This window comes from Accipiter gentilis, chromosome 33, assembly GCF_929443795.1.
Source record: "Accipiter gentilis chromosome 33, bAccGen1.1, whole genome shotgun sequence".
NCBI lineage: Eukaryota > Metazoa > Chordata > Aves > Accipitriformes > Accipitridae > Astur > Astur gentilis.
In genome coordinates, this window is record NC_064912.1 from 17,648,475 (window position 1) to 17,674,216 (window position 25,742).

Below are 25,742 nucleotides of genomic sequence, written 5' to 3' on the forward strand. Positions count from 1 at the left end.
CCGCACGGGTCCTGCCGCTGCCCGCAGGTGATCCGTGCGGGGCAGCAAGTTCCCACCACCGCTGCTTAAACTTTCATGAACCTGCAGCCACAGGAGTCCAGCCCTGGCATTAACATTTGATGCGGTCACCCTGCGCCTGGGCACGTGTGTGTGCAAACACGCTGCCAGCACCGTCGTGGGGCACACGTGTGGCACAGGCAAACCCCCTCGCCAGCTGTGTGTGGGCACGCATGGCACCCTGCATGCACGTGCGATGTGCGTGGTGTGGCGTGGCGTGGCGTGGGGGGTACCCAGGTGGGTTCCTGGCTTCTCTCTGCTTCCCAGCAGGGCTGTGGGATTTGGTCTGGTGTTGGGTTCCTCTTCTGCGGCGTTCCCCTTGGCCGTGCTCCGGTGCCGGGGCGGCACATGCCTTGGGCTCTGCAAAATTGTCTCCTCTCCCTTGGTGCCACGGTTTGGCTTTGCGGGCTCAAACGGTTCCCTGGGCTTTGTCCTCCTCCAAGCTGGCTGGAGGAAGAGGCTGATTCCCCAGCAGAGAGCACAGCGAGCCCCAAGGCACGGAGAGGCAGTAGGGTCTGGTTTTGGGGTGGTGACGGCGCTCTGTGCCGTCCCCTGCAGCGTCGTGTTCCCCCCCCCCCCCAGGGGGATGCTCCCTGCCACGGGTGCCCTTTCCTGCTCCTTTGGAAAAGTCTCCGGTTGAGGCGGCGCATCCCTTACATTATTCATGCCACCGCGAGCCCCGGCGGTTGGGTTACAGACGGAGCCCATCTGCCAGCACCGCGCTGCCTAACTCGTGGGGTGCCGTGGGAGGCAGGAGGCAGCTCCCGCCGGGCTGTCCCGGGGCTGCCGGCCCGCTGCCCCAGCGCCATGCCAAGCGGGGGGACGCCGGCGGCCGAGGGAGCCACCCGTGGGCACGTGTCTTGCCGAAACTGGGTGCAGGTAAATACCCTCCCGGGGCAGGCTGTGGGGTTGGGAGCCAGCCGGCGTGCCGGGACCTGCCTTGTGTCGGCACGGGGCATCGTCTCGCAGGGCCCCGCCGGGGCCGGAGCATGAGCGCCCGCCACCGCCGGGATGGTTGGCAAGAAGGGGGAGCCCAAAAAGGATGCAGAGGCCAAGGGGAAGGGGGGCAAAGGGAAAGGGAAGGATGGCAAGAAGGGCAAGAAGGAGGCACCCGGCGAGTCGGAGGAGACCTCGGATGCGGAGCTGCTGAAGGCGGAGGAGAGCGAGGAGATGGAGGCGGTGGAGGAGGAGAAGGACGAGGAGGAGGCAGCTGCGGAGGAGCCCAAGAAGGGGAAGGGGAAGGAGAAGAAGGGGGTGCTCAAAGGGGTAGTGGCGAAAAAGCCGGGCCGAGGGAAGAAGGTGCAGCTGGAGCCAGAGGAGGAGGAGGGCGAGAGCGATGCCGCGCCGGCCAAGAAGAACCTGAAGGGCACCTCCAAGCTGGTGATGGGGCTGGCGGCCGACAACGCCAAGAAGAAGAAAGGGGCCAAGGCCGTGGAGGCCAAGGGCCAGCCCAAAGAATCTGCGGAGCCCGGCCTGGCCGAGGAGGAGGAGGCGGTGGTGCCGAAGGCCCGGGTGAAGCGGAGCCTCCGCAGCACCTCGAAGCTCTTCCTGGGCTTCAAGAAGCTGGGGTTGCATCGGCCCAAGAAGGGGCAGTTCAAGAACACGTCCCGCTTCTTCTGGGGGCTGCAGAAGAGCAGCACCAAGAAGAGGAAGAAGAAGAAGAACAAGGCGGTGCTCAAGTCCACCTCCAACCTAATGGTTCGCTTCAAGCGTGTGGGCAAGAAGAGGAAGGAGGCGGCCAGTAGCTCCCCGCCGGCGAAGCCATCCTTCCTGCTGCTGCGGCGGGGCGGGCAGGCGGCCGAGGACGGCGCGTCCCTCTTCCGCCGGCGCCCGGAAAGGAAATTCAAGCCGCGGGCGCAGGTGCTGAGCAAGGCGGCCTCCGCCACGGGCTGGCTGGCCAGGAAGGTCCTCTCCCGGCGTGGGCGGTTGGCGGGGGGCAGCCGGGCGGCCGACGCGGCCTGGCTCTCCCGTATCGGTGCCAGGAAGCTGCCGTTCCCCGCGGAAGACGAGATCCTCAGGCACCGGGCCAACATGAAGCGGATCCCCAGCAGCAGCGGGCTGTCGGCCCGCAGCGCCGGGCAGCACGGCAGCATGGTGCGGCGTCTGTCCCGGCGGGGCTCGCAGCACGCACCCGTGGAGCCGCCGGTGCCACGCTACGGGTGGGCCGAGGAGGAGGATGGAGCCTACAGCCGCCGGCGTGGCTACGGCAAGGAGGAGGATGGAGCCTATGGCTCCCGCCGCAGCTACGCCAAGAAGGAGGATGGAACCTACGGCTCCCGCCGTGGCTATGCTAAGGAGGAGGATGGAGCTTTTGGCTCCCGCCGTGGCTACACCAAGAAGGAGGATGGAGCTTTTGGCTCCCGCCGCGGCTACGCCAAGAAGGAGGATGGAGCTTTTGGCTCCCGCCGCGGCTACGCCAAGAAGGAGGATGGAGCCTATGGCCCCCGCCGTGGCTACACCAAGGAGGAAGATGGAGCCTACAGCCCCCCACATGGCTACGCTGAGGAGGATGAAGCTTACGGCCCCTGGTGTCGCTACACCGAGGAGGAGGATGGAGCCTACGGCCCCCGGCATGGCTACGCTGAGGAGGAGGAAGGCTACATCCAAACTCCAGTCTACCCAGCGGGATACGGCTTCGAGGACGCAGTGCTGACCCCCTATGCTGACTACCCTGGCTATGAGACGGAGGAAGAGTATGGCTTCTATGGGGGGTTTTGGGAGGAGGGTGACCCGCCGGGGCACCCCTACGGCTACGCAGAGCTCGAGGATGAGGGGCCGCTCGCCAGCGGGTCCCCCCTCGCCCTCTACGACCCTTACGGCAGCGACCCCGAGTACGGCGAGGAGGCATCGGGGCCCTTTGGCTACAGCGGGGACCCCTACGAGGACTTAGGGGACCCCCTCGCCGAGAGGTACCTGGGGGGCGAATACCCTGAGCATCGCATCCAGTACAGCGAGGGGGGGTGGGCACCGCATGCCCAGTCCTCCTGCAACCCCTACGCCCTGGCCCTGGAGGAGATTGCCGAGGCCGAGGAGCCCGAGGAGTGGGAGGAAGAGGAGGAAGAGGACAAGGAGTACCCCTTCTCCATCCTCAGCGCCTCCTCGCTCCGGGGCATGCGGGAGACGCTCTCCTCCAAGCTCTCCCTCAATAGGAAATTTAGGCTCTTCCCCCGGCCCCAGGTCAAGCTTTTTGGCAGGGACCGCCTGGACGTCCCCCTCTTGCCGTCCCCCCACCTGCCCGCTGCCCGTGACGAGGACGACTACGACGAGTACGAGCCACCGCCGGCAGCCCCCGGCCCCGCAGCATCCCCAGGACACCGGGTTTCGGCAGCGCGGGCCTGCGGGAGCCCTTTGGGGCAGTTCCTCCAGCGGTCCCTCTCGCAGCCCCCCAGCCGCCCGCCACGGGGCGCGGGGGGATTTCGGGACCCCTGCACCCCCCAGCCTTCATACAGACGCTCCGGCCGTAGGCTGGCAGGGATGGAGACCACCAGCTTGGGGGGCCGGGACCCTCCAGTGCGAGCATCTCCAGCCAGGGACCCTTCCCCACCGGGGGGGCCGTGGGGGAAGACCCCTTCCCGAGATCTGGGGGCTGCGCGGTGGCCGTCGCTCCGTAACCCCTTTGCCAACCCTGGGCGCTCCCCATCGCCGCCGCCAGCCTGGCAGCGTCCCGGCAGCGTGCGGGGCGAGGGGCCACGACGATCCCCTTCCCTCGGGGCCAGCCTCAGGCGATTCGGCCCTGAGCCCCCTGCCCCTCCGTCGGCTGCCCCCCACTCACCGGGACCAGTGGGGAGGCGTTTGGGGGTGCCCACGGTGGGGTCGGGGAGACCCTTGTCCCCCCGACCGTCGCGGCGGAGCAGCCCCCCCGGGCTACCGCTCCCCCAGGCTTGGCCCCGGCTTCCCGAGCCCCCCACCAAGGCTGTGAAGCCACTGCAGAGGACCCCCTTCCTGGCACCGACCCCCCGCCCTGGCAGCCGCCGTCTTGGCCCCCCCGGTCCCTCCTGGGATGAGGAGCTGCCCCCCTGGCAGGGTGCCGTGCGGGGTCTTGCTGGGGTGCCCCCCCCGCCCAGCTCCGCTCCCGGCACCCCCAAAACCTTCATCCAGCGCATCGGGCAACCCCTTGCCGGGATGGCCCCCCGTTCCCCCCCGGCGAGGCCGTCTCCGGCTGAAGCGGGGGGCCGCAGCCCCTCCCCAGGGCGCTCCGTGGGTCAGTCGTTGGCATCGCTGCTCGTGGGGAGCATGACCCCCTCCCAAACCCCCCCATCCCCACCTCCCACCCGCCGTCCCTCCTCCCGCTCGCCCTCCTCTCCCCGGCCCCCATCCCGGCGCGACGGGAGCACCCGCAGATCGCCGAGCCCACCGGCAGGGCGCCGGGGTTGGACCGACGCCGGGCGCCCCAAACTCCCCTCCAACCCACGCGACAACCGGAGCCCCTCACCGCAGCGTCGTGCCGCTTTCCCGGCACCCCACCGCGGTCGAAGCCCCGGTTCACCGGTAGCCCCCTGCCACGACGCTCGTGCCCCAGGGCCGGCAGAGACCGTCGAGGGCGATGGGGGGGCCGGGGAGGAGGGCGCAGGACGCTACGCGGTGGTGACGCCGCAGGTGCAGAGGTTGGGTTCCTTCCGACGGGCGTCCCGCATGTACAAGCAGCACTGGTCAACGCAACACGTCGTGCGGGTGCGGGAGATGCCCGACGCCTGGACGGCCGAGCAGGGTCTTCCCCGGCAGCCCACCCAACGCGGCCGGCGGTGGGCGAGTCAACGGGGAGCTGACATCGCCAGATATCTCAGCCGGCGTTCGCCGGCGGGCGGCTGGCGGGACAGGCACCCCTGGGCGGACGGGTACCTGGGCACCAAGCAGCCCTGGCGCAGCAAGGTAACGCCGGCGGGGAGCCCGCTGCGGGTGCCGGCGGTGGGATGGAGCCGGGGAGGGAACCGGCAGCCGAAGGGACCTGGGATGGGGTGGTGTGTTGAGATGGCTGACGGCTCGCTGGGGGCACGAAACCACCCAGGGCTTGGGGGATTTGCAGCATCCAGGGTGGGGGGGGGGGGGTTAGTGGCTATGGGTGCAGTGGGTGCGGGTGGGGGTCCTGACATGGGGAGGAGGCTGGGGGGGGGCAGTCATCGCCTGTTGCGTGTGTGTGTGTGTGTGTGTCCCCATGCACAGCCCCCCTCGGGGACACTTGACTCTCGCGTATGGAAATGCTGAGACCCGATCTGTGGCTGGGGCGGGCGCGGGTGCCATCCTGACCCGGCGGGTGTCCGCTTTCCTGCCCACCGCCTGGCCGGCCGCCAGCGCGAGCTCCTGCGTGCCACCCGCCCCGGGTCACCTCTATGTGTGGCTGTGGGGGTACGGCCACGGGGAGCAGCACCCAGCCCTACAGCTCAGCCCCCACCTCAACCCCCTGCCATCGTCTCCCCTGGACGTGCCACCCTGATGGTGGGCTTCCATCACCCACCCCTTGCAGCCCCCGTGGGGGTATGGGTGAACTGCGGGGTGTTGCAGTGGGGGTGGTACGGCCATCTCTACCTGTTCCCACCTGCCCATGGTGATCGGGACCGGGGAGTTTCCGCAACCAGCCTTTCCTGGGATGGTCCCCAAGGGCGCCTTGGTGGCCCCAAGTCCCTATTTCCAGCGCTGCTGCTCTCCCCTGACGTGATGCTCTTGCTGGGGGACCCGTTTTGGGGCCGTGGGATGTTTGCTTGGGGTCCCTGCCATCGCTGGCTGTGGGCTCCCCGGTTTGGGGTTACGGACGGTGGTTTTGGGGGGGGTGGTGGTGACCGGGTGGGATGCCGGAGGAGGTTGGCGCAGCCCTGCTGTGACGGAGCTGGGCTGGGTTGCTCCGTGCAGATGCAGTCGCTGTGCAGCCTGCCCATTGTGCGGTACCAGGAGCCGCAGGAGGAGGACGGGCTGGAGGACATGACCCAGCTGGAGTGAGTGTCCCCATCCCCTTCACCACCCACCCCATCCCATCCCCGACAAGGGGCCCGCTCCAGCCTCCTGGGACTGGGGATGCTGCGGACTCGCTTGGGGACAGCAGACACCTCCTGTCCCCCTGCCACCCCCTAATGCAGCCTCTGCTCCGTGCCAGGGACCTCCAGGAGGCCGCGGTGCTGAGCAACATCCGGACGCGGTTCGAGCGCCAGCTCATCTACGTAAGCTTAGGGACGCACAGCATCCCCCCAAAGACCGTGGCCGTGGGGTTTTTGGGGGGATCATCACCCTCCGAGCGCTCGCAGCCCCAAACCTCGCTCTCCCGCAGACCTACATCGGCAGCATCCTGGTGTCGGTGAACCCGTACCGGCTCTACAACATCTACGGGACGGAGCAGGTGCTGCAGTACGAAGGCAGAGCCCTGGGCGAGAACCCACCGTGAGTATCGGGGTGTCCCCGAATGCCCAGTGGGGACAGGGACATTCCTACCCACCATCACCCACCCCTGCATCCTGGGGGTCCTAGGCCCCCGAGGACCCTCGGTCGCAGGGTGCTGGAGCAACTGTGTCCATGCGTGGGGATGCTCAGGGTGTAGCGGGGGTCCCTGTGCCAGGGCGATGTGGCACCGCACCCCCCCCCCCCCAACCTCTGCTCCCCCCCTGCCCCAGGCACCTCTTTGCCATCGCGAACGTCGCCTACTCCAAAGTGATGGATGCCAAACACAACCAGTGTATCGTCATCAGGTGGGACACGGCCGTCCCCACGCATGGTCCCCCCCCCCCCACCCCGGGATGGCCCCTAATCAGCGCTGCCCTAATTGCTGGTTGCAGGATGCTGCCGCCAGCCTGGCCCGGCCCTGGGGCCGATGGGTGCTTCTGGGGATGGGGTGCTGGGATGGGTTTTGGGTGGGAACACCCCTGTGGCCCCTTGCTTGGCTGATGACGGCCCCGGCCGTGTCCCCCCCCTGCTCTGCGTTTCAGTGGGGAGAGCGGCTCGGGGAAGACCGAAGCCACCAAGTTGATCCTGCGCTACCTGGCAGCCGTTAGCCAGAAACGCAGCACTGCCCCGCAGGTAGGGTGCTGCCCTGGGGACATCCCTGTCCCCTTGTCCCACCACCCTGTGCTCTCCTCCACCCCCTGCTCACAGCTCCGCTGCTCTCTCCTTGTCCTCACGCTTCCACCTGGACCACGGCAGATAGAGGTACCTGGGGGGGGACACACGACACATAGGTGGGCTGGGACGGTTCAAGGGGACAGAGCATCGTGGTGGCATCTCTGCCACATCACCCCAGCTGTGGGGGGACATTGGGGATGGACAGCAGGAGCTCAGGGCATGCATGTGCATGGGGTCCTTGCGCTCTCCCGCATCCTCATGCAACCCGACCGCGATGCACACCTTGAATTTTGGCACCCATGGGTGTCTGCACGGGGCAGGAGGTGGAAGGGAGGGTGGCAAGAGGGGTCCCCCTGCCGTGGGGACACCCTGTGGTGTAGCGGGGTGCCCAGGCTGACCCTCCTGGCTCTCCCCATCGCCGCTGTAGATCCTGGAGGCGACCCCCTTGCTGGAATCCTTCGGCAACGCCAAAACCGTGAGGAACGACAATTCCAGCAGGTTTGGGAAATTTGTGGAAATCTTTCTGGAGGAGTAAGTAACACTGAGCAATGCCCGCGTGCGGCCGGCCCCCACCCCCCTGTGTGTGTGTGTGTGTGTGTCCCTGCCCTGGGGGTCCCCAACCCACCCCCCAGCCCCGCTGCCAGGCTATCCCTGCCCCTCGGCTCTGGGCTGGGATGCGCATGGGGATGCTTTTGGGCACAAACCTTGGTGGGGGAAAGGCAATATCACCTGAAAACAGGCAGCGTTTGCTGCCTCTGGGGTAGGGACAGGGATGCTGTGCCCTGGGCTGGCACCCTGACCACTGCCGGTCCCCGTCCCTGTCCCCACGGCCGGTCCCACCCTCGCTCATCCCCACTGATCCCAACGGGGATGGGGTGCCCGATATCACCCTGGGGTGCAGCAGCTCCAGCCCTCACTCGGGACCTGGGCGTGGGTACCTCTCCCTGCCCGCAGATCCCACTGGGGGCGACATCTGGGGACCAGGCACCGACCCCCCATGTGCTGGGGGCAGCATCGGGGCAGAGGCGGGCACCATGGTGGTGGTGGGGGCGCAACCCCTGCCCACACTGAGGTTGCCAGCCGGGTGCCCGCTCTCGCCCCTGCAGCGGCTTGATCTGCGGTGCCATAACCTCGCAGTACCTGCTGGAGAAGTCCCGTGTCGTCTTCCAGGTGGGTCACAAGGGGGTTCCGGGCTTTGTCATCCCCCCCCAATGCTGCCCCCCATGCCACCCACGCTCCAGCTCGGTCCTCTGCTCCCCAGGCCAAGAGCGAGCGCAACTATCACATCTTCTACGAGATGCTGGCAGGGCTGCCCGCCCAGCAGCGGCAGCGGTACTGCTTGCAGGGCGCCGAGACCTACTACTACTTGAACCAGGTAGCATGCCCCCTGCCCCCCCCCTCCCCCCCAATGCTGCCTGCTTTTTGGGGAGCTGGCCAAGCTCAGGGTGCCGGTGGTTTCCTGAATCCTCCTGGATTCAGCATGCGGATGGGGAGGGTGGTCAGGACAGGGTGTCCTCCCTCCTACCCCTGGGTGCTGCCTCCCTGGGATCCACTGATGGCACCGAGGGGGTCATGCCAGGGTGGGAACTGCGAAATCCCCGGCAAGGATGACGCGGAGGATTTCCGTCGGCTGCTCAACACCATGGAGGTGCTGAGCTTCAGCGTGGAGGAGCAGAACAGCATCTTCCGCATCCTCTCCTCTGTCCTCCACCTGGGCAACGTCTACTTTGAAAAATATGAGGTACCCCAAAGGCAGCTAAGATCCTTGGGCTGGATTCGGGATTTGATGGGGGGGGGGGGGGGGGTGTCACCGCATCCCACCACCTCACCGTGTCCCACAGACCGACTGCCAGGAGGTCGCCACGGTGGTGAGCGCCACGGAGATCCGGACAGTGGCTGAGCTGCTGCAGGTCTCCCCCGAGGGCCTGCAGAAAGCCATCACCTTCAAGGTGACGGTAAGTGGATGGGGCGGGGGGCACAGGCAGGGAGGAGGGTCCCTGGAGACCACGGCTGGTGTTGCTAAAACTCCATCACGCTGTTGGTTTTGTGCGCTCCATCCAGGAAACGCTGCGGGAGAAGATTTTTACCCCTCTGACTGTCGAAAGCGCTGTGGATGCCAGGTAGAGGGAAGGGGGGGACTGTGATGCGTGGGGGCTCTGGGGGGTGTCTGGCCCCCGGGGATGGGGTGGGAGATGAGATGCCAGTCTGGGAAAGGGGACAGTCAGGTCCCCTAGTGTGGATTTGGCTCTCTGGTGATTAAAACTCCAGCCCTACGGGGTGTCCCATGCACAATGTGGGGCTGTGATGGGTGCTGGTCGCAGTGGTGGGGGTGTACACGGTGCTGTGCCGTACCATGCCAGAGCTCCAGCACTCTGCTCGTCTCGCCACTTCCCAGGGATGCCATTGCCAAGACCCTCTACTCCCTGCTCTTTGGCTGGCTAACGGACCGCATCAACAAGCTGGTGTACCCACGGCAGGAGGCCCTCTCCATCGCCATCCTGGACATCTATGGCTTCGAGGTGAGCGGGATCCATCCTGGCTCCGTCCCTCCATCCGCCAGCCCCGGGGCTGCGAAGTCTCAGGCTCTTTGGCCCCTTCTTCTTGCAGGACCTTAACTTCAATAGCTTTGAGCAACTATGCATCAACTATGCCAATGAGTACCTGCAGTTCTTCTTCAACAAGATCGTCTTCCAGGAGGAGCAGGTGGGCTGGCGAGCAATGCCAGGCTCTGTCCCATGCCGAGCATTGCCGTGGGGCTGGGGACGTGGGGCTGACCAAGTGCTGACCCCACAGGAGGAGTACCTCCGGGAGCAGATCGAGTGGAAGGAGATCCCCTTCAGCGACAACCAGCCCTGCATTGACCTCATCTCCCAGAAACCCTACGGCATCCTCCGCATTCTCGATGACCAGAGCTGCTTCCCCCAGGTGAGGGGCTGCCCAGTGCCGAGGCGACGAGGATGGCAGCACCGGGTGGTCACCGTGCCTGGGGTGACGCTGTGGCCCAGGGCTGCTCTGCTTCTGGGCTGTCCGGGACAACTTGGGAGACCCTCCAGGTTTCTTCGGGCTGGACAAACCCTGGGAGGTCCTAGGCCAGTGTCACTGGAGCAACTTCCCCCAGAGGACTCGCTTTTGTAGGAATTACTGAAAATTCCCACCAAGCTGCCCTATATAAGAGAGAAGGGTGGTTGCACCCTCTCTGCCAATGGGGAAACTGAGGCACAGGAGCAGCAGATGCCCGTGACTGTGCAGCTGCTCGGTGGCAGAGCTGAGAGCAGGGTCTGGCCAATTGTCCAGGCATCCCTGTCCCGGTGCCTGCATTCCCGGGGCTGCCGAAGCACTCGAGCCATGTCTCACCCCTGCGTCCATCCCCAGGCCACTGACCACACGTTCCTCCAGAAGTGTCACTACCACCATGGGACAAACCCGCTGTACACCAAGCCGAAGATGCCACTGCCCGAGTTCACCATCAAGCACTATGCGGGGAAGGTGACCTACCAGGTCTGCAGCAGCGGGATGCCCAGCTGAGGTTTTAAGGAGGGTTAAATAGGAGGTTTACGGGGTTGATCCTGCACCTGGAGCTCCTTGCCTTCCACCACCGTGCCACCAGGCTCCTCACCGTGAGGTTTTGCTCTTTGCCAGGTTCACAAGTTTTTGGATAAAAACTACGACCAGGTCCGTCAGGATGTGCTGGACCTGTTCATCAGTAGCAGGACCAAGGTAGGGCTCTGCCCAGCCCTGGCTCTGTGGTGCTGGGGGGACACCGGGTATGGATAGCCCACTTCCATACACACCACTTTTCATGTCCCCAAGCGTGTGCCCCCGTGGGTGGTGAAGCCCAGGGGGACCAGGAGCAGAGGATGCCTCCAGTTCCACCCTGTGCCCTCTTCCCACAGGGTCCTCTGGGCTTTGATCCCTGAAGCATTGGCACAAATGGGCACACGGGCTGCTCTTGCACTTCCCCATCCCCATCCAGGGAATCCCACTGCAAATAGGGGATGCAAAAAGGCAGCAGCCAGGCTGGGAAGAGGAGCCAGGAGAGCTGCACCATCCCGGCCACCTTCCTCCTCCCTAACCTTTCCCATCTTCCCAAGGTGGTGGCCAACCTCTTCTTCGGCCATGCCCAGGTGATGGCACGGCAGAGGAGCCTGGTTAAGAGGAGCAGCACCAGGACGCGGCGGTACAAGGCTCCCACCGTGGCTGCCCGGTTCCAGCAGTCGCTCCTGGACCTGGTGGAAAAGATGGAGAGGTCAGGGTGGGCAGGGTGGGCAGCCAGACCATGCACCAGGCTGGCAGGAGCAGGGTGACAGCCAGATCTGAGCCCGAGGTGGCCAGGCTGGCTTTGTCCCCTGTCCCCTGTGACCGACGGGTTCTCTCCATCGCAGGTGCAACCCCTTCTTTGTGCGCTGTCTCAAACCCAACAACAAAAAGGTGAGAGCTGGCCTGGGGCTTTCCTGCCCATGGCGATGCCAGTGCTGCCTGCCCTCGCCGGCACGGAGAGTGTGGTGGGCAGGGGTCTGCCCGTGCGGCCGCCGAGGCTTCTCCCCATCTCCTCCCCAGGAGCCGGGGCTCTTCGAGGCCGACGTGGTCAGCAGTCAGCTGCGGTACTCGGGGATCCTGGAGACCATCCGCATCCGCAAGGAGGGCTTCCCCATCCGCATCCCCTTCCTTGTCTTCATCGACAGGTGCCTGGGGGCTGCGGGTTGGGTACCACCGTCCTGGCGAGGGCAGACTACAGAGCTCGTGGGTGTTTTGGGGGGCAGCGTTTGGCCCGGGATTCCCCCCCAGCAGGAGCTGGGAGCCCCCCACTTTGGTGCACAGCACCAGGAGAAGCTGCTTTCCCGGGCACGGTGCTCATCACTGCAGGGAGGGTCCATGCCGGCATCCCGGTGAGGTTCTGCACGGTGATGGTGACGGTGTCACGGGCTCACCCAGGTACCGCTGCCTCGTCGACATGTGGTCCAACGTCATTCCCAATGGGACCAACTGCGTGGAGATGCTGAGGAACCTCTGCCCCGTCAGCCCCAGCATGTACTACGTTGGCGTCAGCAAGGTACCGTCCTGGGCAGGGGGCTTGGCTCTGGCGATGCCCTGGGGGAGGGCGGCCAAGGTGGGGGGGCTCATGGCATTGTCCCCCCTCCCAGCTCTTCCTGAAGGAGCAGCTGTACCAGGCGCTGGAGAGCAAGCGAGCCCGTGCCCATCACCTGGCTGCGCTCACTCTCCAGCGCTATGCTCGCACCTTCTTCATCAAGAGGCGCTTTCGCTCCCTCCGCCGAAAGATCGTCCTTCTGCAGAGCCGGGCGCGGGGTTACCTGGCCAGGTGGGGGTCCCGGGGGTGGTGGTGGGTGGGCACTGGTGAGTGGCAGAGGGTGACGGGTGCCTTCCCGCAGGCAGCGGTACCGGCGCATGCGGCACACGCTCATCAAGTTCAGGTCGCTGGTGCACATCTATGTGAACCGCCGGCGGTACCTCAAGGTGAGGCAGGGGCTGGCACATCCCGGGGGGTCCTGGGCACCCACTCCCACCCTGCTGCATGCTCGGTGGTGGGTCTGGAGAGGACACGGCGGCACCCCCAGACCCTAACCCCCCCCAGACCCCATCCCCACCACCTCCTCCATGTCCCATGGGGCATGGGCAGCGCCTCTTTGGGATGAAAGTCTGGTGATGCCGGGGGGGCAATGGCACCCCAGGGAGGGGGGTCCTGCTGCCTCCGGGTCTCCTTCCCCCCCCAGCTGGGGGCTCAGCACAGCTGCTCTGCTTCCAGAGGAAGGAGGACGCCCGCCGGCGGGCGGCAGAGGAGAAGGAGAGGATGAAGCAGGTAACGGGGTGCAGGCATGCGGCACCGGGGGGGAGCACGCAGGTGTGATGCACGTGCAACCCGTGCTGCTGTGCTCTCGTCCCTGCCACGTGCTTGCCCGTCCCTACGCTGCCAGCTGAGGCACCCGTGGGTGCTGGGGCAGGGAGCAGCGTGGCAAGCGGGTGCATCGCTGTGCTACGCCGGCAGGAGCTGACGAGGAGGGAGGTGGTGGACGTCACCCACCTGGAGATCCCGGCCGAGCTGATGGGGCTGCTGGAGGCTGCCGCAGGTGAGCGGGTCTTGCACCATTGCTAGCCCCGCTCCCAGCCCCTTGTCCCTATCCCCGTGGCTATGCCATAGCTGCCCGCTGTGCCGTAGCCGCCCGGGAGGTGAACGCCGGCTGTGTGGTCCTGGTGCCACCGCCGGCACTGCAGCCCGACTCTCAGCTCACCCTCCCGCTCGACATCAATGACTACCCCATGGCCAAGTACGTGCGGGGCCATTTCCAGGTAAGGTGGGCGCCGCGGCCCGGCGGCGGGGAGCCTGCCCCGATGGGCAGCCGGCTTTCGGGGAGTTCTCGGCGCCCTGGTCGTGGCTGAGCGGTTAGGTTCAGGGTCCCCGCAGCGGGTCTGCCCGGTGGCTCCCCGCACCATCCCACCGGGCTCTGGCCCGGCTTCGGCCCCAGGGATGCCGTGGCTTTGGCTCCGGGGACGCCACGGGCTGCGAGAGGGGACGGATCCGGGGCGGCTGTGGTGCTGCAGGGAGCTGGCCACCATCTCCCTCCCTCCCCGTGGGTTCCTGTCGTCTCCAGAGGCCAGGGGGACCCCGCTGATGTTATCGGAGAGAGACCCGCCGAGCCCTCCTGGACGCCCGACGCGGGGCAGATCCGGAAACGCTGGGGCGGGAGACCAGGTCGCTTCACTCCCGGGACCCCAGCCCCATCCCTGGTTGCTTTGCCCCCTTCCTCCTCCTCTTTGTCCCCTATTTTTGCCGTGTGTTTCCCAGTCCCCGGCATCCTGAACGACAGCGCCGGGGCCGGATCCTGCTCTCAGCCTCACCGAGGTGCTGGCATCTCCGGTGCTGCCAGCACAGCCTGAGCCCATCCCTGCCCCGCTGCCGGGAGGCTGCCGGCCCCATCCTGCACCCCAGCCCTTTTGCGGCCCCATAGTCCCCATCCAGCACCAACGCCACGCTCAGCGCCGTGGGGCTGGCCCCTCGTGGCCTGAGGCTGTCCCCGGGGCCCGAGTAGCCACGGGTGCGGGTGTCACCGCAGGAACCGGCGTTCGGGATGCTGACGGCCCCGCTGGCAGCCCCCCTCACCCGGCTGGATGAGGAGCTGTGCCACGAGGCGCTCAGCCTCTTCCAGCTGGTAGGTGGGACGGCACGGGATCCGGCACCGCGGTCCCCTGCGTGCTCCTGCCTGGGGCCGGAGGGAGGACCTCGCTGTCCCCATGGCAGATCCTGCGGTTCATGGGGGACCCGGGGCTGGGCGGCCCACAGGAGACCCTCTTCGGCAACTACATCGTGCAGAAGGGGCTGTCGGCGCCAGGGCTGCGGGACGAGCTCCTGGCGCAAGCCGCCAACCAGGTCTGGCGTAACACCAACGTCAACAACGAGGAGCGGGGCTGGCTGCTGCTGGCCGCCTGCCTCAGCGCTTTCCCCCCCTCCGCCGCCTTCGACAAGTACCTGCTCAAGTGAGCCGGGGCTGGGGACAGGGCTGGGGACCGGGGATGGCTGGGACCCTCGGGGATAGCCTGGCACTTGTGCCTGGGGACGCTGCCGGGTCCCTCCGGGGGCTCTCCGGACCAGCCTGGCACATGTGCCCAGGGATGCTACCCAGGTCCTGCTGGGGATGCTCTGAGGTCCCTCCATGGTCCCCGGGACCAGCCTGGCACACGTGCTTGGAGATGCTGCCCAGGTCCCTTCCGCAGCATCCTCTCTTCCCCACAGGTTTGTCTCTGACTACGCCTTTGCCGGCTACAAGCCGGTGTGCCAGCGCAAGCTGATGCACGCCATGGCGCGGTCGCGGCTGGGCGCCGCGGCCGCCCGCGCCTACCCACCCTCGCTGCTGGAGTGGACGGCGAACCGGCAGCAAGCCAGCATGGCTCTCGACCTCCACTGCTTCAACGGTGCGGGGTGGCACAGGGCTGGGGGCCCGGCGGCGGTGAGGGTTGGTCCCAGTTCGACCACCGTGCCACCATCGCGGGCAGGAGGGGACTGGTGGGACCCGCTCACCGCCGCTCACTCCCCAGGTGACCAGTTCTCCTGCCCCATCCACTCCTGGAGCACGGGTGAAGACCTGGCGGGGGATGTCCTGAAATACAGGTACCTGCCAAACCAGCAACACCCCCCCCCCCTCCAAGTGGGGTGAGCACAGGGCACAGTATCACCCCGGGGCCATTTTGGGTGACCCCAGGACCTGGGAGCCAGGATGCCCAGCTTGTGGGCAGGGTGTCCCCACGGAGCCGGGGTACTGCTGGCAGCCCATGCCGGTCCCCAGCGTCCCGCTGTCAGCAGGGGACTGGCAGAGGGCTGGCGTGGCTGGTCCGTGGCCATGAAGGCAGGTGCCCAGTGGGCCGAGCTGGCCGGCCATGACTATGTCCTGGACCTCGTCTCCGACCTCGAGCTGCTCCAGGGCTTTCCCAAACAGAAGTCCTGCTTCCTCGTCGCATGGGAGGGGGCTGAGAGCCACAACAGGGACAGCCGGGTGTAGGTACCCGGGCAGGGATGGGTCCCCCGCTGTTGGGCTGGTGGGGGAAACACCAGCACCAGGCTGGATGGGTGCCGGCAGACGTGTGGGTCGGGGTCCCGGCACCCGGTGGATGCGCGATGAGTGCATCCTCCCTCTCTGCAGGGTGCTGGGACACGGCTTGGATTTGGATGAAGTGCCTCCTCCCCCAGCAGTGAAAGCCCCCACGCTGCCATCCACAGAGGTGTACCACCCCCACGGTAGGGCATCACCCCCCCCCCCCCCCCAGCCCCCCGGCGCTGCTGGCGGGGCCCTGCCAGTGAAGTTCCACCATGCCGGTGAAGCCCTGCTGCGGCGGCTCATCCCTCCTCATCCCCCAGCAGACGGGGAATTTGGGGAGCCGCGCAGCCAGAAGGGTCTGGACCGCTACCTGGACAGCCTCTTCGACCCCGTGCTCTCCTACGGCAATGGGGTGAGAGGGGGGGTCCCCCTGCCCGAGGCAGAGGGAATTCAGTATTTTGGGGGTGAAGATGGCACAGCCTCCGTCCCCTGATGCCTGCCCCCCAGGAGCTGGAGAAGCCGGCCGCCATCTCACAGAGGATGAAGGGAGGAGGTGGTGTGGGAGGGGGGGACGGCGGCGGTGATGCCGAGCGGAGCGGACCCCCCGTGCCTGCAGAGACACGTCAGCCGAGGGGTGAGCGCCCCGAGCACTCCTGCATCCCGACCCAGCTCCCTGCCTCAGTTTCCCCACCTGATCCCCAGTGTGGGGGACATCCCTGCATCCAGCACCCCACAGCTCCGGTACGGGGCTGCAGGATACTGAGCTCTCTCCCTTTGCCATCGCAGGCGTGGAGCCAGCTCCATCCCCGCAGTGCCGGGCAGATGCCAACCAGCCGCCTGGGCCCTCGGTCAGTGGGGGCAGAGCCGGGGTGGGGGGGCCAGGAGGGGTCGAACCCTGCCCCACTGCTGCAGGGCATTTCCCTGGGGATGGGGGTAGCTGGGGGGTGCCGGATTCTCACGCCGTGGTGTCCCTTGCAGGGCAAAGCAGCGGAGGGGACGCCAGCCCGTGCCCCCCAGCCCCGGCCCTACGTGCAGAAAGCTGGTAAGGGGTCTCAGCGCAGCGGGATGGCAATGGGGGATTGTGGCACCGAGCTGTGCCCCAGGTGTGAAGGCGATGCCTGGACCCCCCCCCCCGAGCCACGTGCTTGGCCTCGCAGCACCCGTGGGTCGGCGGTGGCCGGGCGAGGTGGTACGGCATTCCCGGCTCAATTCAGAGCAATTCCCACGGCCCACGCACGACATCCGCAATATCATCCGGCAGTGCCAGCCAGCTCCGCGCGGCTCCCAGCCCCCCAGGTACCCACCTCATCCCACAGCCGAGCTGCAGGCTTCTGCCTGCGGTTGTGTGTGCCAGCCCTGATGCCGGGGCTGCAGGCGATGCCGGGGGTGCGGGTGATGCCGGGGGTGCGGGTGATGCCAGGGTGCAGGTGATGCCAAGGTGCAGGCAATGTGGGGTGCTGTGTCTTGCAGCAAGCTCTTTGGGAAGAAGCTGGACCCCCACGAGGAAGCCATGCAGATCCTGAAGGAGCAGCTCTCGGCAGCCCGGGTGCCGGCAGCTGTGGTAGGGATGCGTTTGCCCCCGTGTCCCCCACGCTGGGTCGGGGGAGCCGTCAGTCCCGACCGCAGCTTGCTCTCTGCCTCGCAGGGGCCCAAGGAGACGGTGGCTGCGGTGAAGCCGGTCACCAGCGGCAAGTACCAGCTGCAAACGCCGATGGGGCGTCCGGCGGCCACTCGGCCCCCAGGTATCGCAGGGCAGATCCGTGGCACTGGGGGGGGTCAGGGCAGAGCGGGGCACCTCATCCTCCCCGGTGACACCGGGTGATGCCTGATGTGGCCAGGCATGGGTCCCACTCTGCAGCATCCTCATAGGATCAGCACTGTGTCTGGCAAAACCCTCGCTGGTCCCCGTGCCTCAGTTTCCCCAGGTGGAGAGGGTCTGTCTGTGGGTCCCCCCCCCCAGGGATGTGCAGGGCTTTCCATCCCTTCACAGTCTCTGTCTCACGGGAGCTCCCGTCCGAGGGGCAGCAGGTCCAGACCCAGCTGCACCGGAGCTGCAGCGAGGACTTCTACACCTACCACAACGTGCCCTGGAAGATATACATCCGCAAGGAGGTGCGGTGGGGGGGGGGGGGGGACAACATGGGGACAGACTGGTGTCAAAGTGCTACGGGGATAAAGGGGGCTTTTCGCCGAGGCCCTGCAGGGTGGGTGATGCTGGTGATGCCGGCGAGCCGGGCTGGTCTCCCTCCTGGCAGGTTTTCTACCCCAAGGACAGCATCAACAACCCACTGCTGCTCGACCTCGTCTTCAGGCAGGTGAGGCACCGAGCTGGCCCCGAAGCCCCCCCGGGGGTCCCCTGGGAGTTGGGGTATCCCCACGCTGGGGTGATGGTTTACTCATCCCACCACGGCAGTCCCGTCTTCCCCTGCTGAGCTGCCGTGGAAGAGCAGGGGTTTTTCCTTGTCGGGGGTCTGGGGGTGGGAAGGGCAGAGGGGCTGGGGGTCACACCGCTCCCCCCCCCGCACGGCTCCGCTGCTCCTCATCCTCTTCCCCAGATCTTCAACGACGCGCTTTCCGACACTTGCATCCGGATCAGCCAGGAGGAGCGGCTCCACTTGAAATCCCTCTTTGGTAACCCGCGCTTGCACCCCCACATCCTGCTGCTCCCCAGCTGGGGGGGGGCTCACCTCCGGGGGACCCAAACCTTGGGGTCTTACACCCAGCCACTCTGGTACCCCATCCTCATCTCCTGGGCATATCCAAGCCACAAGCGGATCTGCTTATAGCCGGGGTAGTTTTGCCTCCAAATGCAATGAGCCCCCTGTGCTTTAGTACTCCAGAAAGTCACGAGTTGTGTCGGGTCTCAGCCAGGCTTGCTGCATTAGGGGGTGCCTGGGGGGGGGACACCTGTCTCTCCATCATGGTCCTGCCAGGGTTGGGAAGGGGATGAGCATCCCTGCTCTCACTGTGAACCCTGCGTCCACATCCTCCTTGGGGAGGGGGGGACACTCACCAGGGGTTATTTCTCCCCGCAGCGGCAAACAAGCTGGACTCCTTCAGCCCTGTGGCCACTGAAAGCGTCAAGAGGGAGATCATTGCTGCGGCCCGGGACAGTTGCGAGGTGTATTTCTCACGCCTCTTCCCCGCCACGGTGAGGGTCCGGCCGTGGGACAGGTCGGCGTTGGGGGGGCACCGCAGTGCCGTGCCCCCGGCTGAGGCAGCATCCCGGTCCTCAGGGCAGCGTGGGGACGGGCGTGCAGATCCTGGCCGTGTCCCACGCCGGCATCAAGCTGCTGCGGCTGGTGAAAGGCACCAACGTCCCCGGGGAGCAGCTGAGGGTGCTGCGGGCGTATAGGTAGGGGCAAGGACCCCGGGTGGTCGGGGTGGGATGGGTGCTGTGGGTGACAGGCGTTTCAGCCTCCTCTCGCCCTACCCCAGCTACGCCGACGTGCTGTTCGTGACCACCCCGTCCAGAAACATGCTGGAGTTCAACCTGTGCAGCGAGAAGCTCATCCTTTTCTCCCCCAAAGCCCCCCAGGTCAAGGCCATGGTGGACCACTTCATCACGGAGCTCAGGAAGGTGGGAGGGCAGGGGTGCCCCTGGGTCAGGGGGGTGGCTGAGGGCATGTCCTGGGGGTCAGATCCTGCCCGTATGCCAGCGTTTGGGGGATCAGGGTGGGCAGCGGAGGGCACCCTGTGAATGGGACGGTGCCCGGGGTGATGGGGAGTTGTGGGAGTGGGCACCTTGGGGTGGTCCTGTGGCTGTGGGTGCTTGAAGTCCTTGTGCTGGGTGGGATGTGGGTGTGCACGTGTATACCTGCGTGCACGGGCTGTGCCAGATCCCTTTGTGCCCAGGACTCCCAGTACGTGGTGGCCGTGAGGAACTACAGCCCAGAGGACGGAGACCAGCTCAGCTTCCACAAAGGGGACATCATCCACCTGCAGCTGCTGGAGTGCCCTGAGAGAGGTGAGCGGCCCCCCCCGCCCCAGCCCTCCATGCCAAAAAGCCCTTGATGAGGGGCACGGTGGCAGCAGGACTGATGGCTTCACCAGCCCCAGAGGTGGCCGTGCCCTGGCCTTGCATCCTGTGACACCCCATGTCCCCGTGATGTCCCCGCAGACCACTACTACGGCTGCGTGGTCCGCAAGAAGGTGATGTACCTGGAGGAGCTGAAGACGGGCACCCAGGATTTTGGTGGGTGCCATACTGTCCCCCGGTGCGTCCCTGGTGTGCATACACTGCCCTGGGCTGTGTCCCCTCCTGGGGCTGGGGCACGGGGCAGGATCAGGCCTCTGTCACACCTCAGTGGGATGGTTTGGGATCTTTTTGGCACTGACCTGACGCAGGGGGATGCTCCCCTGCAATTCCCACCCTGGGTGGCACTGGGTGCTGCCCCATGTCCCTGCATATGATGGGTTTTGTGGCTTTTGGTCTGTGCCTTTACCTTAAGCAATGCCAAACCACAGCTATTTCCAGCCAAAACCCAAAGCCAGACCCCCTGGAAAGGGCTTGGGGTACAGGGCGAAGGAGGGAACGGGCAGAGGCTTTTTGGGAGGTGACCCCCAGGGCTGCCAGCCCAGGGCCATCCCCACCGTCTGCCTGGCACAGGGTGGAAGTTCGGGGCCATCCACGGCAGGTCGGGGCTCTTCCCTGCCGAGTATGTCCAGCCTGTCGCGGCCCCCGACTTCGTCCATTTGCCGGCGGAGAAGAAAGAGGAGCCCAGAGACAAGCAAGGCAAGGTGGCGGCTTCAGCGGCTGTGGCCGTAGCCGTGGCTTCCACCGCCGTGGCCCAGGAGCTGGACCGGAAAACTGAGGTGGGTGCTGGCCCAGGGCTATTGCCAGCACGGTGCTGGCCGTGCCCGTCGCCCACCGCCCCGTTCCGCAGGCGTCCCCTGCCAGCACTGCCTTTGCGGAGGGTCCAGAAGGAGACGGCAGCGAGCAACTCACGGCCGGTGCCGGGACCTGTCCCATTTTGGCCTTTGCCCGGCGGTATTTCCGTGCCGCACGGCACGGGACCACGTGAGTATCCGGCGGTGGGATAGGGATAAGGACACCCCGTGGCGGGGACACCCGTGCCCACCCGTTCCCTTGTCCCTCTCCCAGGGATTCCTGCGGGACGAAGGCCAAGAATGTGCTGGAGATGCTGACGTTCACCAAGGTATGGGGAAGCGAGGTGCCTCGGGGTGCCCCTGCCCTGTCGTCACCTGTGGGTTCCCCTGAGGTCCTGGAATGCTCCAGAGCTCTCCGAATGCCACCCCAGCCCCCATCCCATCCCTCTGGCTGCTCCTGGGAGCTGACCCTCTTCCCCTCCAGACCCCTATCCAGGAGTCGCTCATTGAATTTGTGGATGGTGGCATCAGCAAACTGGCTGCCGAGGCTTTCCAAGGTAGGCGGTGGGGCAAAACACCCCGTCCCCCTGCCCCACTACTATCCCCAGCCCCATCCTTGGAGGAGGGGGGGCAGGAATAGGGTGGGCAGGTTGGGTGGCCGTGGGGGGCTTCGGCTCTTCTCGTCCCACTGCTCCGCATACCTGGGATGTTGCTGACACCCAGGGAAGCGTGTCCCCAGGGAAGGGGTGGGGTGAGCTGTGTCACCATGTGGCTTTGTCATCCCCAGCCGTGATGAAGTTCATGGGTGACCACCCTCTGCGGGGGCAGACGGAGCTGGATGCCGTCTGCACCATCCTCAAGGTAAATCCCCCGCCGGAGCGGTGAGTCCTGGGGGTGGCCTGGGAAGGAGGGTGGCAGCTGGGGACATCCCCAGCCACAGAGCGAGCCATACCTGTCCTCCAGCTGTGCGCAGAGCACGAGGTCCTGCGGGACGAGGTATACTGCCAGATCATCAAGCAGGTCACCAACAACACCAGCTCCAAGCCGTGAGTCCCTGCACCAGTACCGTCCACCCTGGCTGGGACAGCAGAGGCTGGCACGGAGGACACTTGTGTCCCCAGCGGGGCTGAGCTGTCCCAAAGTGGTGGGACACCCGGGGACCCCATCCTCGCCGGGGCGGCGGGTGCCCATTGCAGCCGCTGCAGCTACCCTTGCCCTTCCCAGCGGCTCAGCCCTGGCTTTTCCTGGCAGGGACAGCTGCCAGAAGGGCTGGAGGCTGCTCTACATCCTCGCCGCCTACTACAAGTGCTCTGAGGTGCTCAGGCCCTTCCTCCTGGCATTCCTGCAGGATGCTAGCAGGCACCCGGAGCTGCCTTTCCAAGGTAAGAGCTGTGCACACCCCAGGGTGCTGGGTGCACGGCGGGGAAGGACACCCAGGGGGTGTCACAGGGCTCCAGAGGTGCTTTAGCAAAGCCGACATTATGGCTCAGCCCCATCCTTCACCCCGTTCCCCGTCCCCGGCAGGCATCGCCAAAGCCTGCGAGCAAAACCTGCGGAAAACCCTGCAGTTCGGCGGTCGCAGCCTCTTCCCCAGCAGCATGGAGCTCAGGGCCATGGTGGTGAGGCTGGGTGCTCATGGGTGCCTGTGGGGTGTGGGGCAGGGCTGATGCCAGCTTGAGATTCCCCCCCCCCGCAGGTTCTGGATCCCCCCGTGGGCTTGGGATCCCCCCCAGACACTGCCCTGGAGCTGAGCTGCTGGCCCCTTGCTGGCACGGGGAGCACGGTCTTTTTTTGGGGGGTCTGCTCTCCACAGGCACTGCTTTGGGGGTGCTGTGAGCTTTCAGGGGTCCCCAGTGGGGAATGCAGCTCTGTGCACATGGGGTTGGGGGGCACGATGGCTTATCCGGGCAGGATGGGCAAGATACAGGATGATCCCCACGGGATGGTCCCCATGGGATAGCTTGGGGATTCGGGGTCTCCTTTGGGGTCTTGCTGTGCAAAGGGCCCCCCCCCCCCGCACCCCGACGTGTCCTCCCCACGCAGGCTGGACGCAGCGCCAAGCGCCAGCTCTTCCTCCTGCCCGGCGGCATCGAGAAGCACCTCAAGATTAAGACGTGCTCGGTGAGTCAAAGGGGGCAAGAGGCTTGCTCAGCGCACCCCAGGCTTGCGGTGACCCCCCTATTGTGGCCACCCTGTGGGTGCAGATGCTGGGGAGGGGGGAGAGTTGCACCCCTTGGTTGTTCCCAAGCTAGGGGACTTTGTTCTCCGGGAAAGGGAGATCCCTTCCCTGGGAGCCGCATGGGATGAGCCCCAATGGAGGACCCACTGGTGACCCCGAGCGTGGTGGGGGGACGTGGCAGCATCCCAGCCGCCTGTCCCCATGCCTAGGTGGCCCTGGATGTGATCGAGGAGCTGTGCTGTGAGATGGGGCTGCAGCACCCAGAGGCTTTTGACGAGTACATCCTCTTCGTGGTGACCGACAGAGGTGAGGGGCTGGCGGGGATGGCACGGCCGTGCCGCCGGCGGGTGCCACGCGTGGCGGCCGTGCTCAGGCTCCCACGGTGGCACAGGGCAGAGCGTGCGGCCACTGACCCGCCGGGAATATGTCCTGGATGTGGCCGCCGAGACGGAGCGCCGGGATGCCAGCTACACTTTCTGGTGCCGCCGCGTGGTCTGGAGCCAGCCCCTCAAATTCGACAATGAGCTCTACGTCACCGTCCACTACAACCAGGTCGGGCCGCCCCTCCAGAATCCCCTGGGATCACCTCCCTGTCGTTCCCCGTCCCCCGCCCCAGGCAGCGTGCCCCATCCGCAAGCCGTGTCCCTGCATTCTGTCCCCCCCACAGGTGCTCCCCGACTACCTCAAGGGGCTGTTCACCGTCCTGCCGCCCGCGAGGCCGGGAGAGCAGCACTTCCCACACGTGGCCAAGCTGGCCGCCCTCCAGCACCGAGCCAAGGACCGCCATCACCTCCCCACCACGTACGGCCGGGGGCGAGGGGTCCGGGGGGACACACACGGACACATTGCATGGGGTGTGGGTCCCGCTGGCCAGTGCTGGCCCTGACCTCTGGCTCCCCGCAGGCGGGAGGTGCAGGACTACATCCCCCCGCAGCTTTTCCGCCTGCTGAAGGCCCAATCCTGGCTCCACATGGTGACCCAGCACATGCAGCAAGCCCAGGCGCTCAGCGCCCACCAGGCCAGGGCACAGTTCCTGGGTGAGCAGGCACGGGACGGGGATGCAATGCTGCCAGGGATGCAAAGCTAATGAGGACACAGTGCTAACAAGGCTGCAATGCTAATGAGGATGCAAAGCTGCTGGGGATGCAAAGCTGCTGGGGGTGCAAAGCTGCCGGGAATGCGATGCTGCTGGGGATGTGATGCTGACTGTGTCCTCCTAACAAGGACACAATGCTAATGAGGATGCAATGCTGCTGGGAATATGATGCTGCTGGGGATGCAATGCTGCTGGGGATGCGATGCTAACGAAGATGAGATGCTGCTTGGAATGCGATGCTGCTGGGTGGCTCCTCTGCGTGGAGCCTGGGACAGGCAGACCTTGGCCCTGCGTGGAGCCTGGGGTGCTGTGGAGCCAGCAGGGTGCTGCACATGGGGGGCTGCTCCCAGGTCCCACACTTGGCCACCCGCTTTCCCAGCAGGCTGCAATGGGTCCTGTAGGCTGCTCCTGGGTCCAATCCTGTTCCTGGTCCAGAGCCTGAAGCAGTGCAAGGCTCTGGGAGCTGACCCAGCTCCTGTCAGGCGTGGGGCTGGCTGGGACCCTTGGCAGAGCCCCCTGTGGGTGCGAGCCACCCCGGGGCATGGGCAGGAGGGGGTGGGAGCGGGCGCTGAGACCCAGTTCTCCACCCCGCAGGGCTGCTGAGCGCCTACCCCATGTTCGGCTCGTCCTTCTTCTACATCCAGAGCTGCAGCAACAACGCCATCGTCTCGCCCTGCATCCTGGCCGTCAACCAGAACGGCCTCAACTTCCTCAGCAAGGAGACCCACGTAGGTGGGGGGCTGTTTGGGGGGCACGGGGTCCTGGACAGAGCCAGGCAGCACCGTGAGATGTGACGGTCCCTCTCTGCAGTGGGCAGGGTCCCCCAATTTGGCCCCAGCAGGACATCACTGGCACCCTCCGTCCCGCTCCGGTCCTCGGTCCCCTTGGTGGGGTTCCTGGGGCATGCGGGCCACCCACCTTGTCCGTCCGTCCATCCACCCCTTCCTTCCAGGAACCGGTGGCCAAGTTCTCGTTGAAGGAGATCCAGTCGACGCGGACGCAGCGGCCGACGGCCGGATCCAGTTATCCCTACGTGGAGATCACGCTGGGCGACCTCCTGGCCCAGGGCATCACCCAGCTGCAGCTGGAGCAGGTGGGGGGACACTGGGGGGACTGGGATGGTCCAGGCTGGTGGGTGGTGGTGGGTGGTGGTGGGTGGGGGGGGGGACAACCCTACTACTGGGGGTCCCACGGCGGTGACCACGGCCACCCCACCAGCGTGTCGTCGTCCCCCGCCTCGGCAGGGCCTGGAGCTGTGCCGCGTGGTGGCCGCGCACATGGAGAAGCTGCTGGGTGCCCGGGAGAAGAGGTTGACGCTGCCGCCCAGCGAGATCACCCTGCTCTGAGCCCACCGTGGACCCCCATCACGGGTGGTGGGGGGGGGGGGGGACGGACAGACACACGCAGAGGACACATCGATGGATCCTGGGGTGTCCCCCGGCCTGGCTGCCGTACCCCCTGTCCCCATCCCTTCTGTGGTGTTCACACCTCACTCTTGGGTTTTTTTGGGTTTTATATAGGCCCGTGAGCCCGATTCGGAGTCGATGGTTTTGTGCTGCGCTCGCTGCCGCGGTGGTGGTGGTGGTGGTGGTGGGGGGGTGTTCAGTGCCTCAGTTTCCCCCCACCCCCGTGCCTCAGTTTCCCCGTGTCCCCATGCATCACCTTCCCCCAGCCCTGTGCCTCGCTTTCCCGTCCCCCACCGTCTCCCCTTCGGCAGCCCCGGGGGGGGGTGTGGTTTGGGGGTACCGGGAACGCGACTTCCCCGGGTCATCCCCCCCCCCCCCCCCCAAAACGGTCCCCGGCCCCGGCCTTGTTGTCCCGCTCCTCCCAGCCGCCAGGGGGCGGTCGTTCCCCGCCGCCGCGCTCCCGCAGGCACCTCAACGGTCACCCCAACCCCTTTCCGCTAAGGTCCCGTCCTCCCCCCCCCCCCCCCCCCAACACCGAGCCGCCCAATCAGTCGCCGACTCGAGCACCTCGCGCCCGCCCACCCACCTCC

General features: G+C 66.4%; 1 protein-coding gene across 1 annotated transcript; it reads left to right on the forward strand.

Moving 5' to 3' along the window:
- Positions 1-1,737: 1,737 nt before the first annotated feature.
- Positions 1,738-25,121, forward strand: MYO15A (myosin XVA). Its single transcript, XM_049790998.1, has 65 exons — positions 1,738-2,436; positions 2,599-4,926; positions 5,902-5,984; positions 6,143-6,206; positions 6,314-6,423; positions 6,654-6,728; positions 6,966-7,056; positions 7,180-7,185; positions 7,526-7,629; positions 8,205-8,268; positions 8,360-8,473; positions 8,678-8,839; positions 8,940-9,053; positions 9,160-9,218; positions 9,494-9,617; positions 9,706-9,801; positions 9,892-10,023; positions 10,471-10,596; positions 10,738-10,815; positions 11,190-11,344; positions 11,481-11,526; positions 11,656-11,780; positions 12,031-12,148; positions 12,240-12,415; positions 12,486-12,570; positions 12,860-12,913; positions 13,100-13,181; positions 13,271-13,401; positions 14,166-14,261; positions 14,351-14,586; positions 14,843-15,021; positions 15,145-15,217; positions 15,407-15,599; positions 15,727-15,841; positions 15,965-16,053; positions 16,149-16,275; positions 16,428-16,489; positions 16,620-16,683; positions 16,799-16,937; positions 17,112-17,202; positions 17,287-17,383; positions 17,632-17,753; positions 17,897-17,956; positions 18,197-18,272; positions 18,677-18,792; positions 18,878-18,996; positions 19,080-19,221; positions 19,497-19,608; positions 19,762-19,836; positions 20,251-20,456; positions 20,528-20,661; positions 20,746-20,800; positions 20,956-21,028; positions 21,259-21,332; positions 21,435-21,517; positions 21,723-21,853; positions 21,996-22,090; positions 22,515-22,592; positions 22,860-22,956; positions 23,042-23,202; positions 23,318-23,451; positions 23,554-23,687; positions 24,341-24,474; positions 24,699-24,839; positions 24,991-25,121. The coding sequence occupies exons 1-65, from the start codon at positions 1,753-1,755 to the stop codon at positions 25,090-25,092; spliced, it is 9,801 nt and encodes a 3,266-aa protein (XP_049646955.1). The 5' UTR covers positions 1,738-1,752; the 3' UTR covers positions 25,093-25,121.
- Positions 25,122-25,742: the final 621 nt, after the last annotated feature.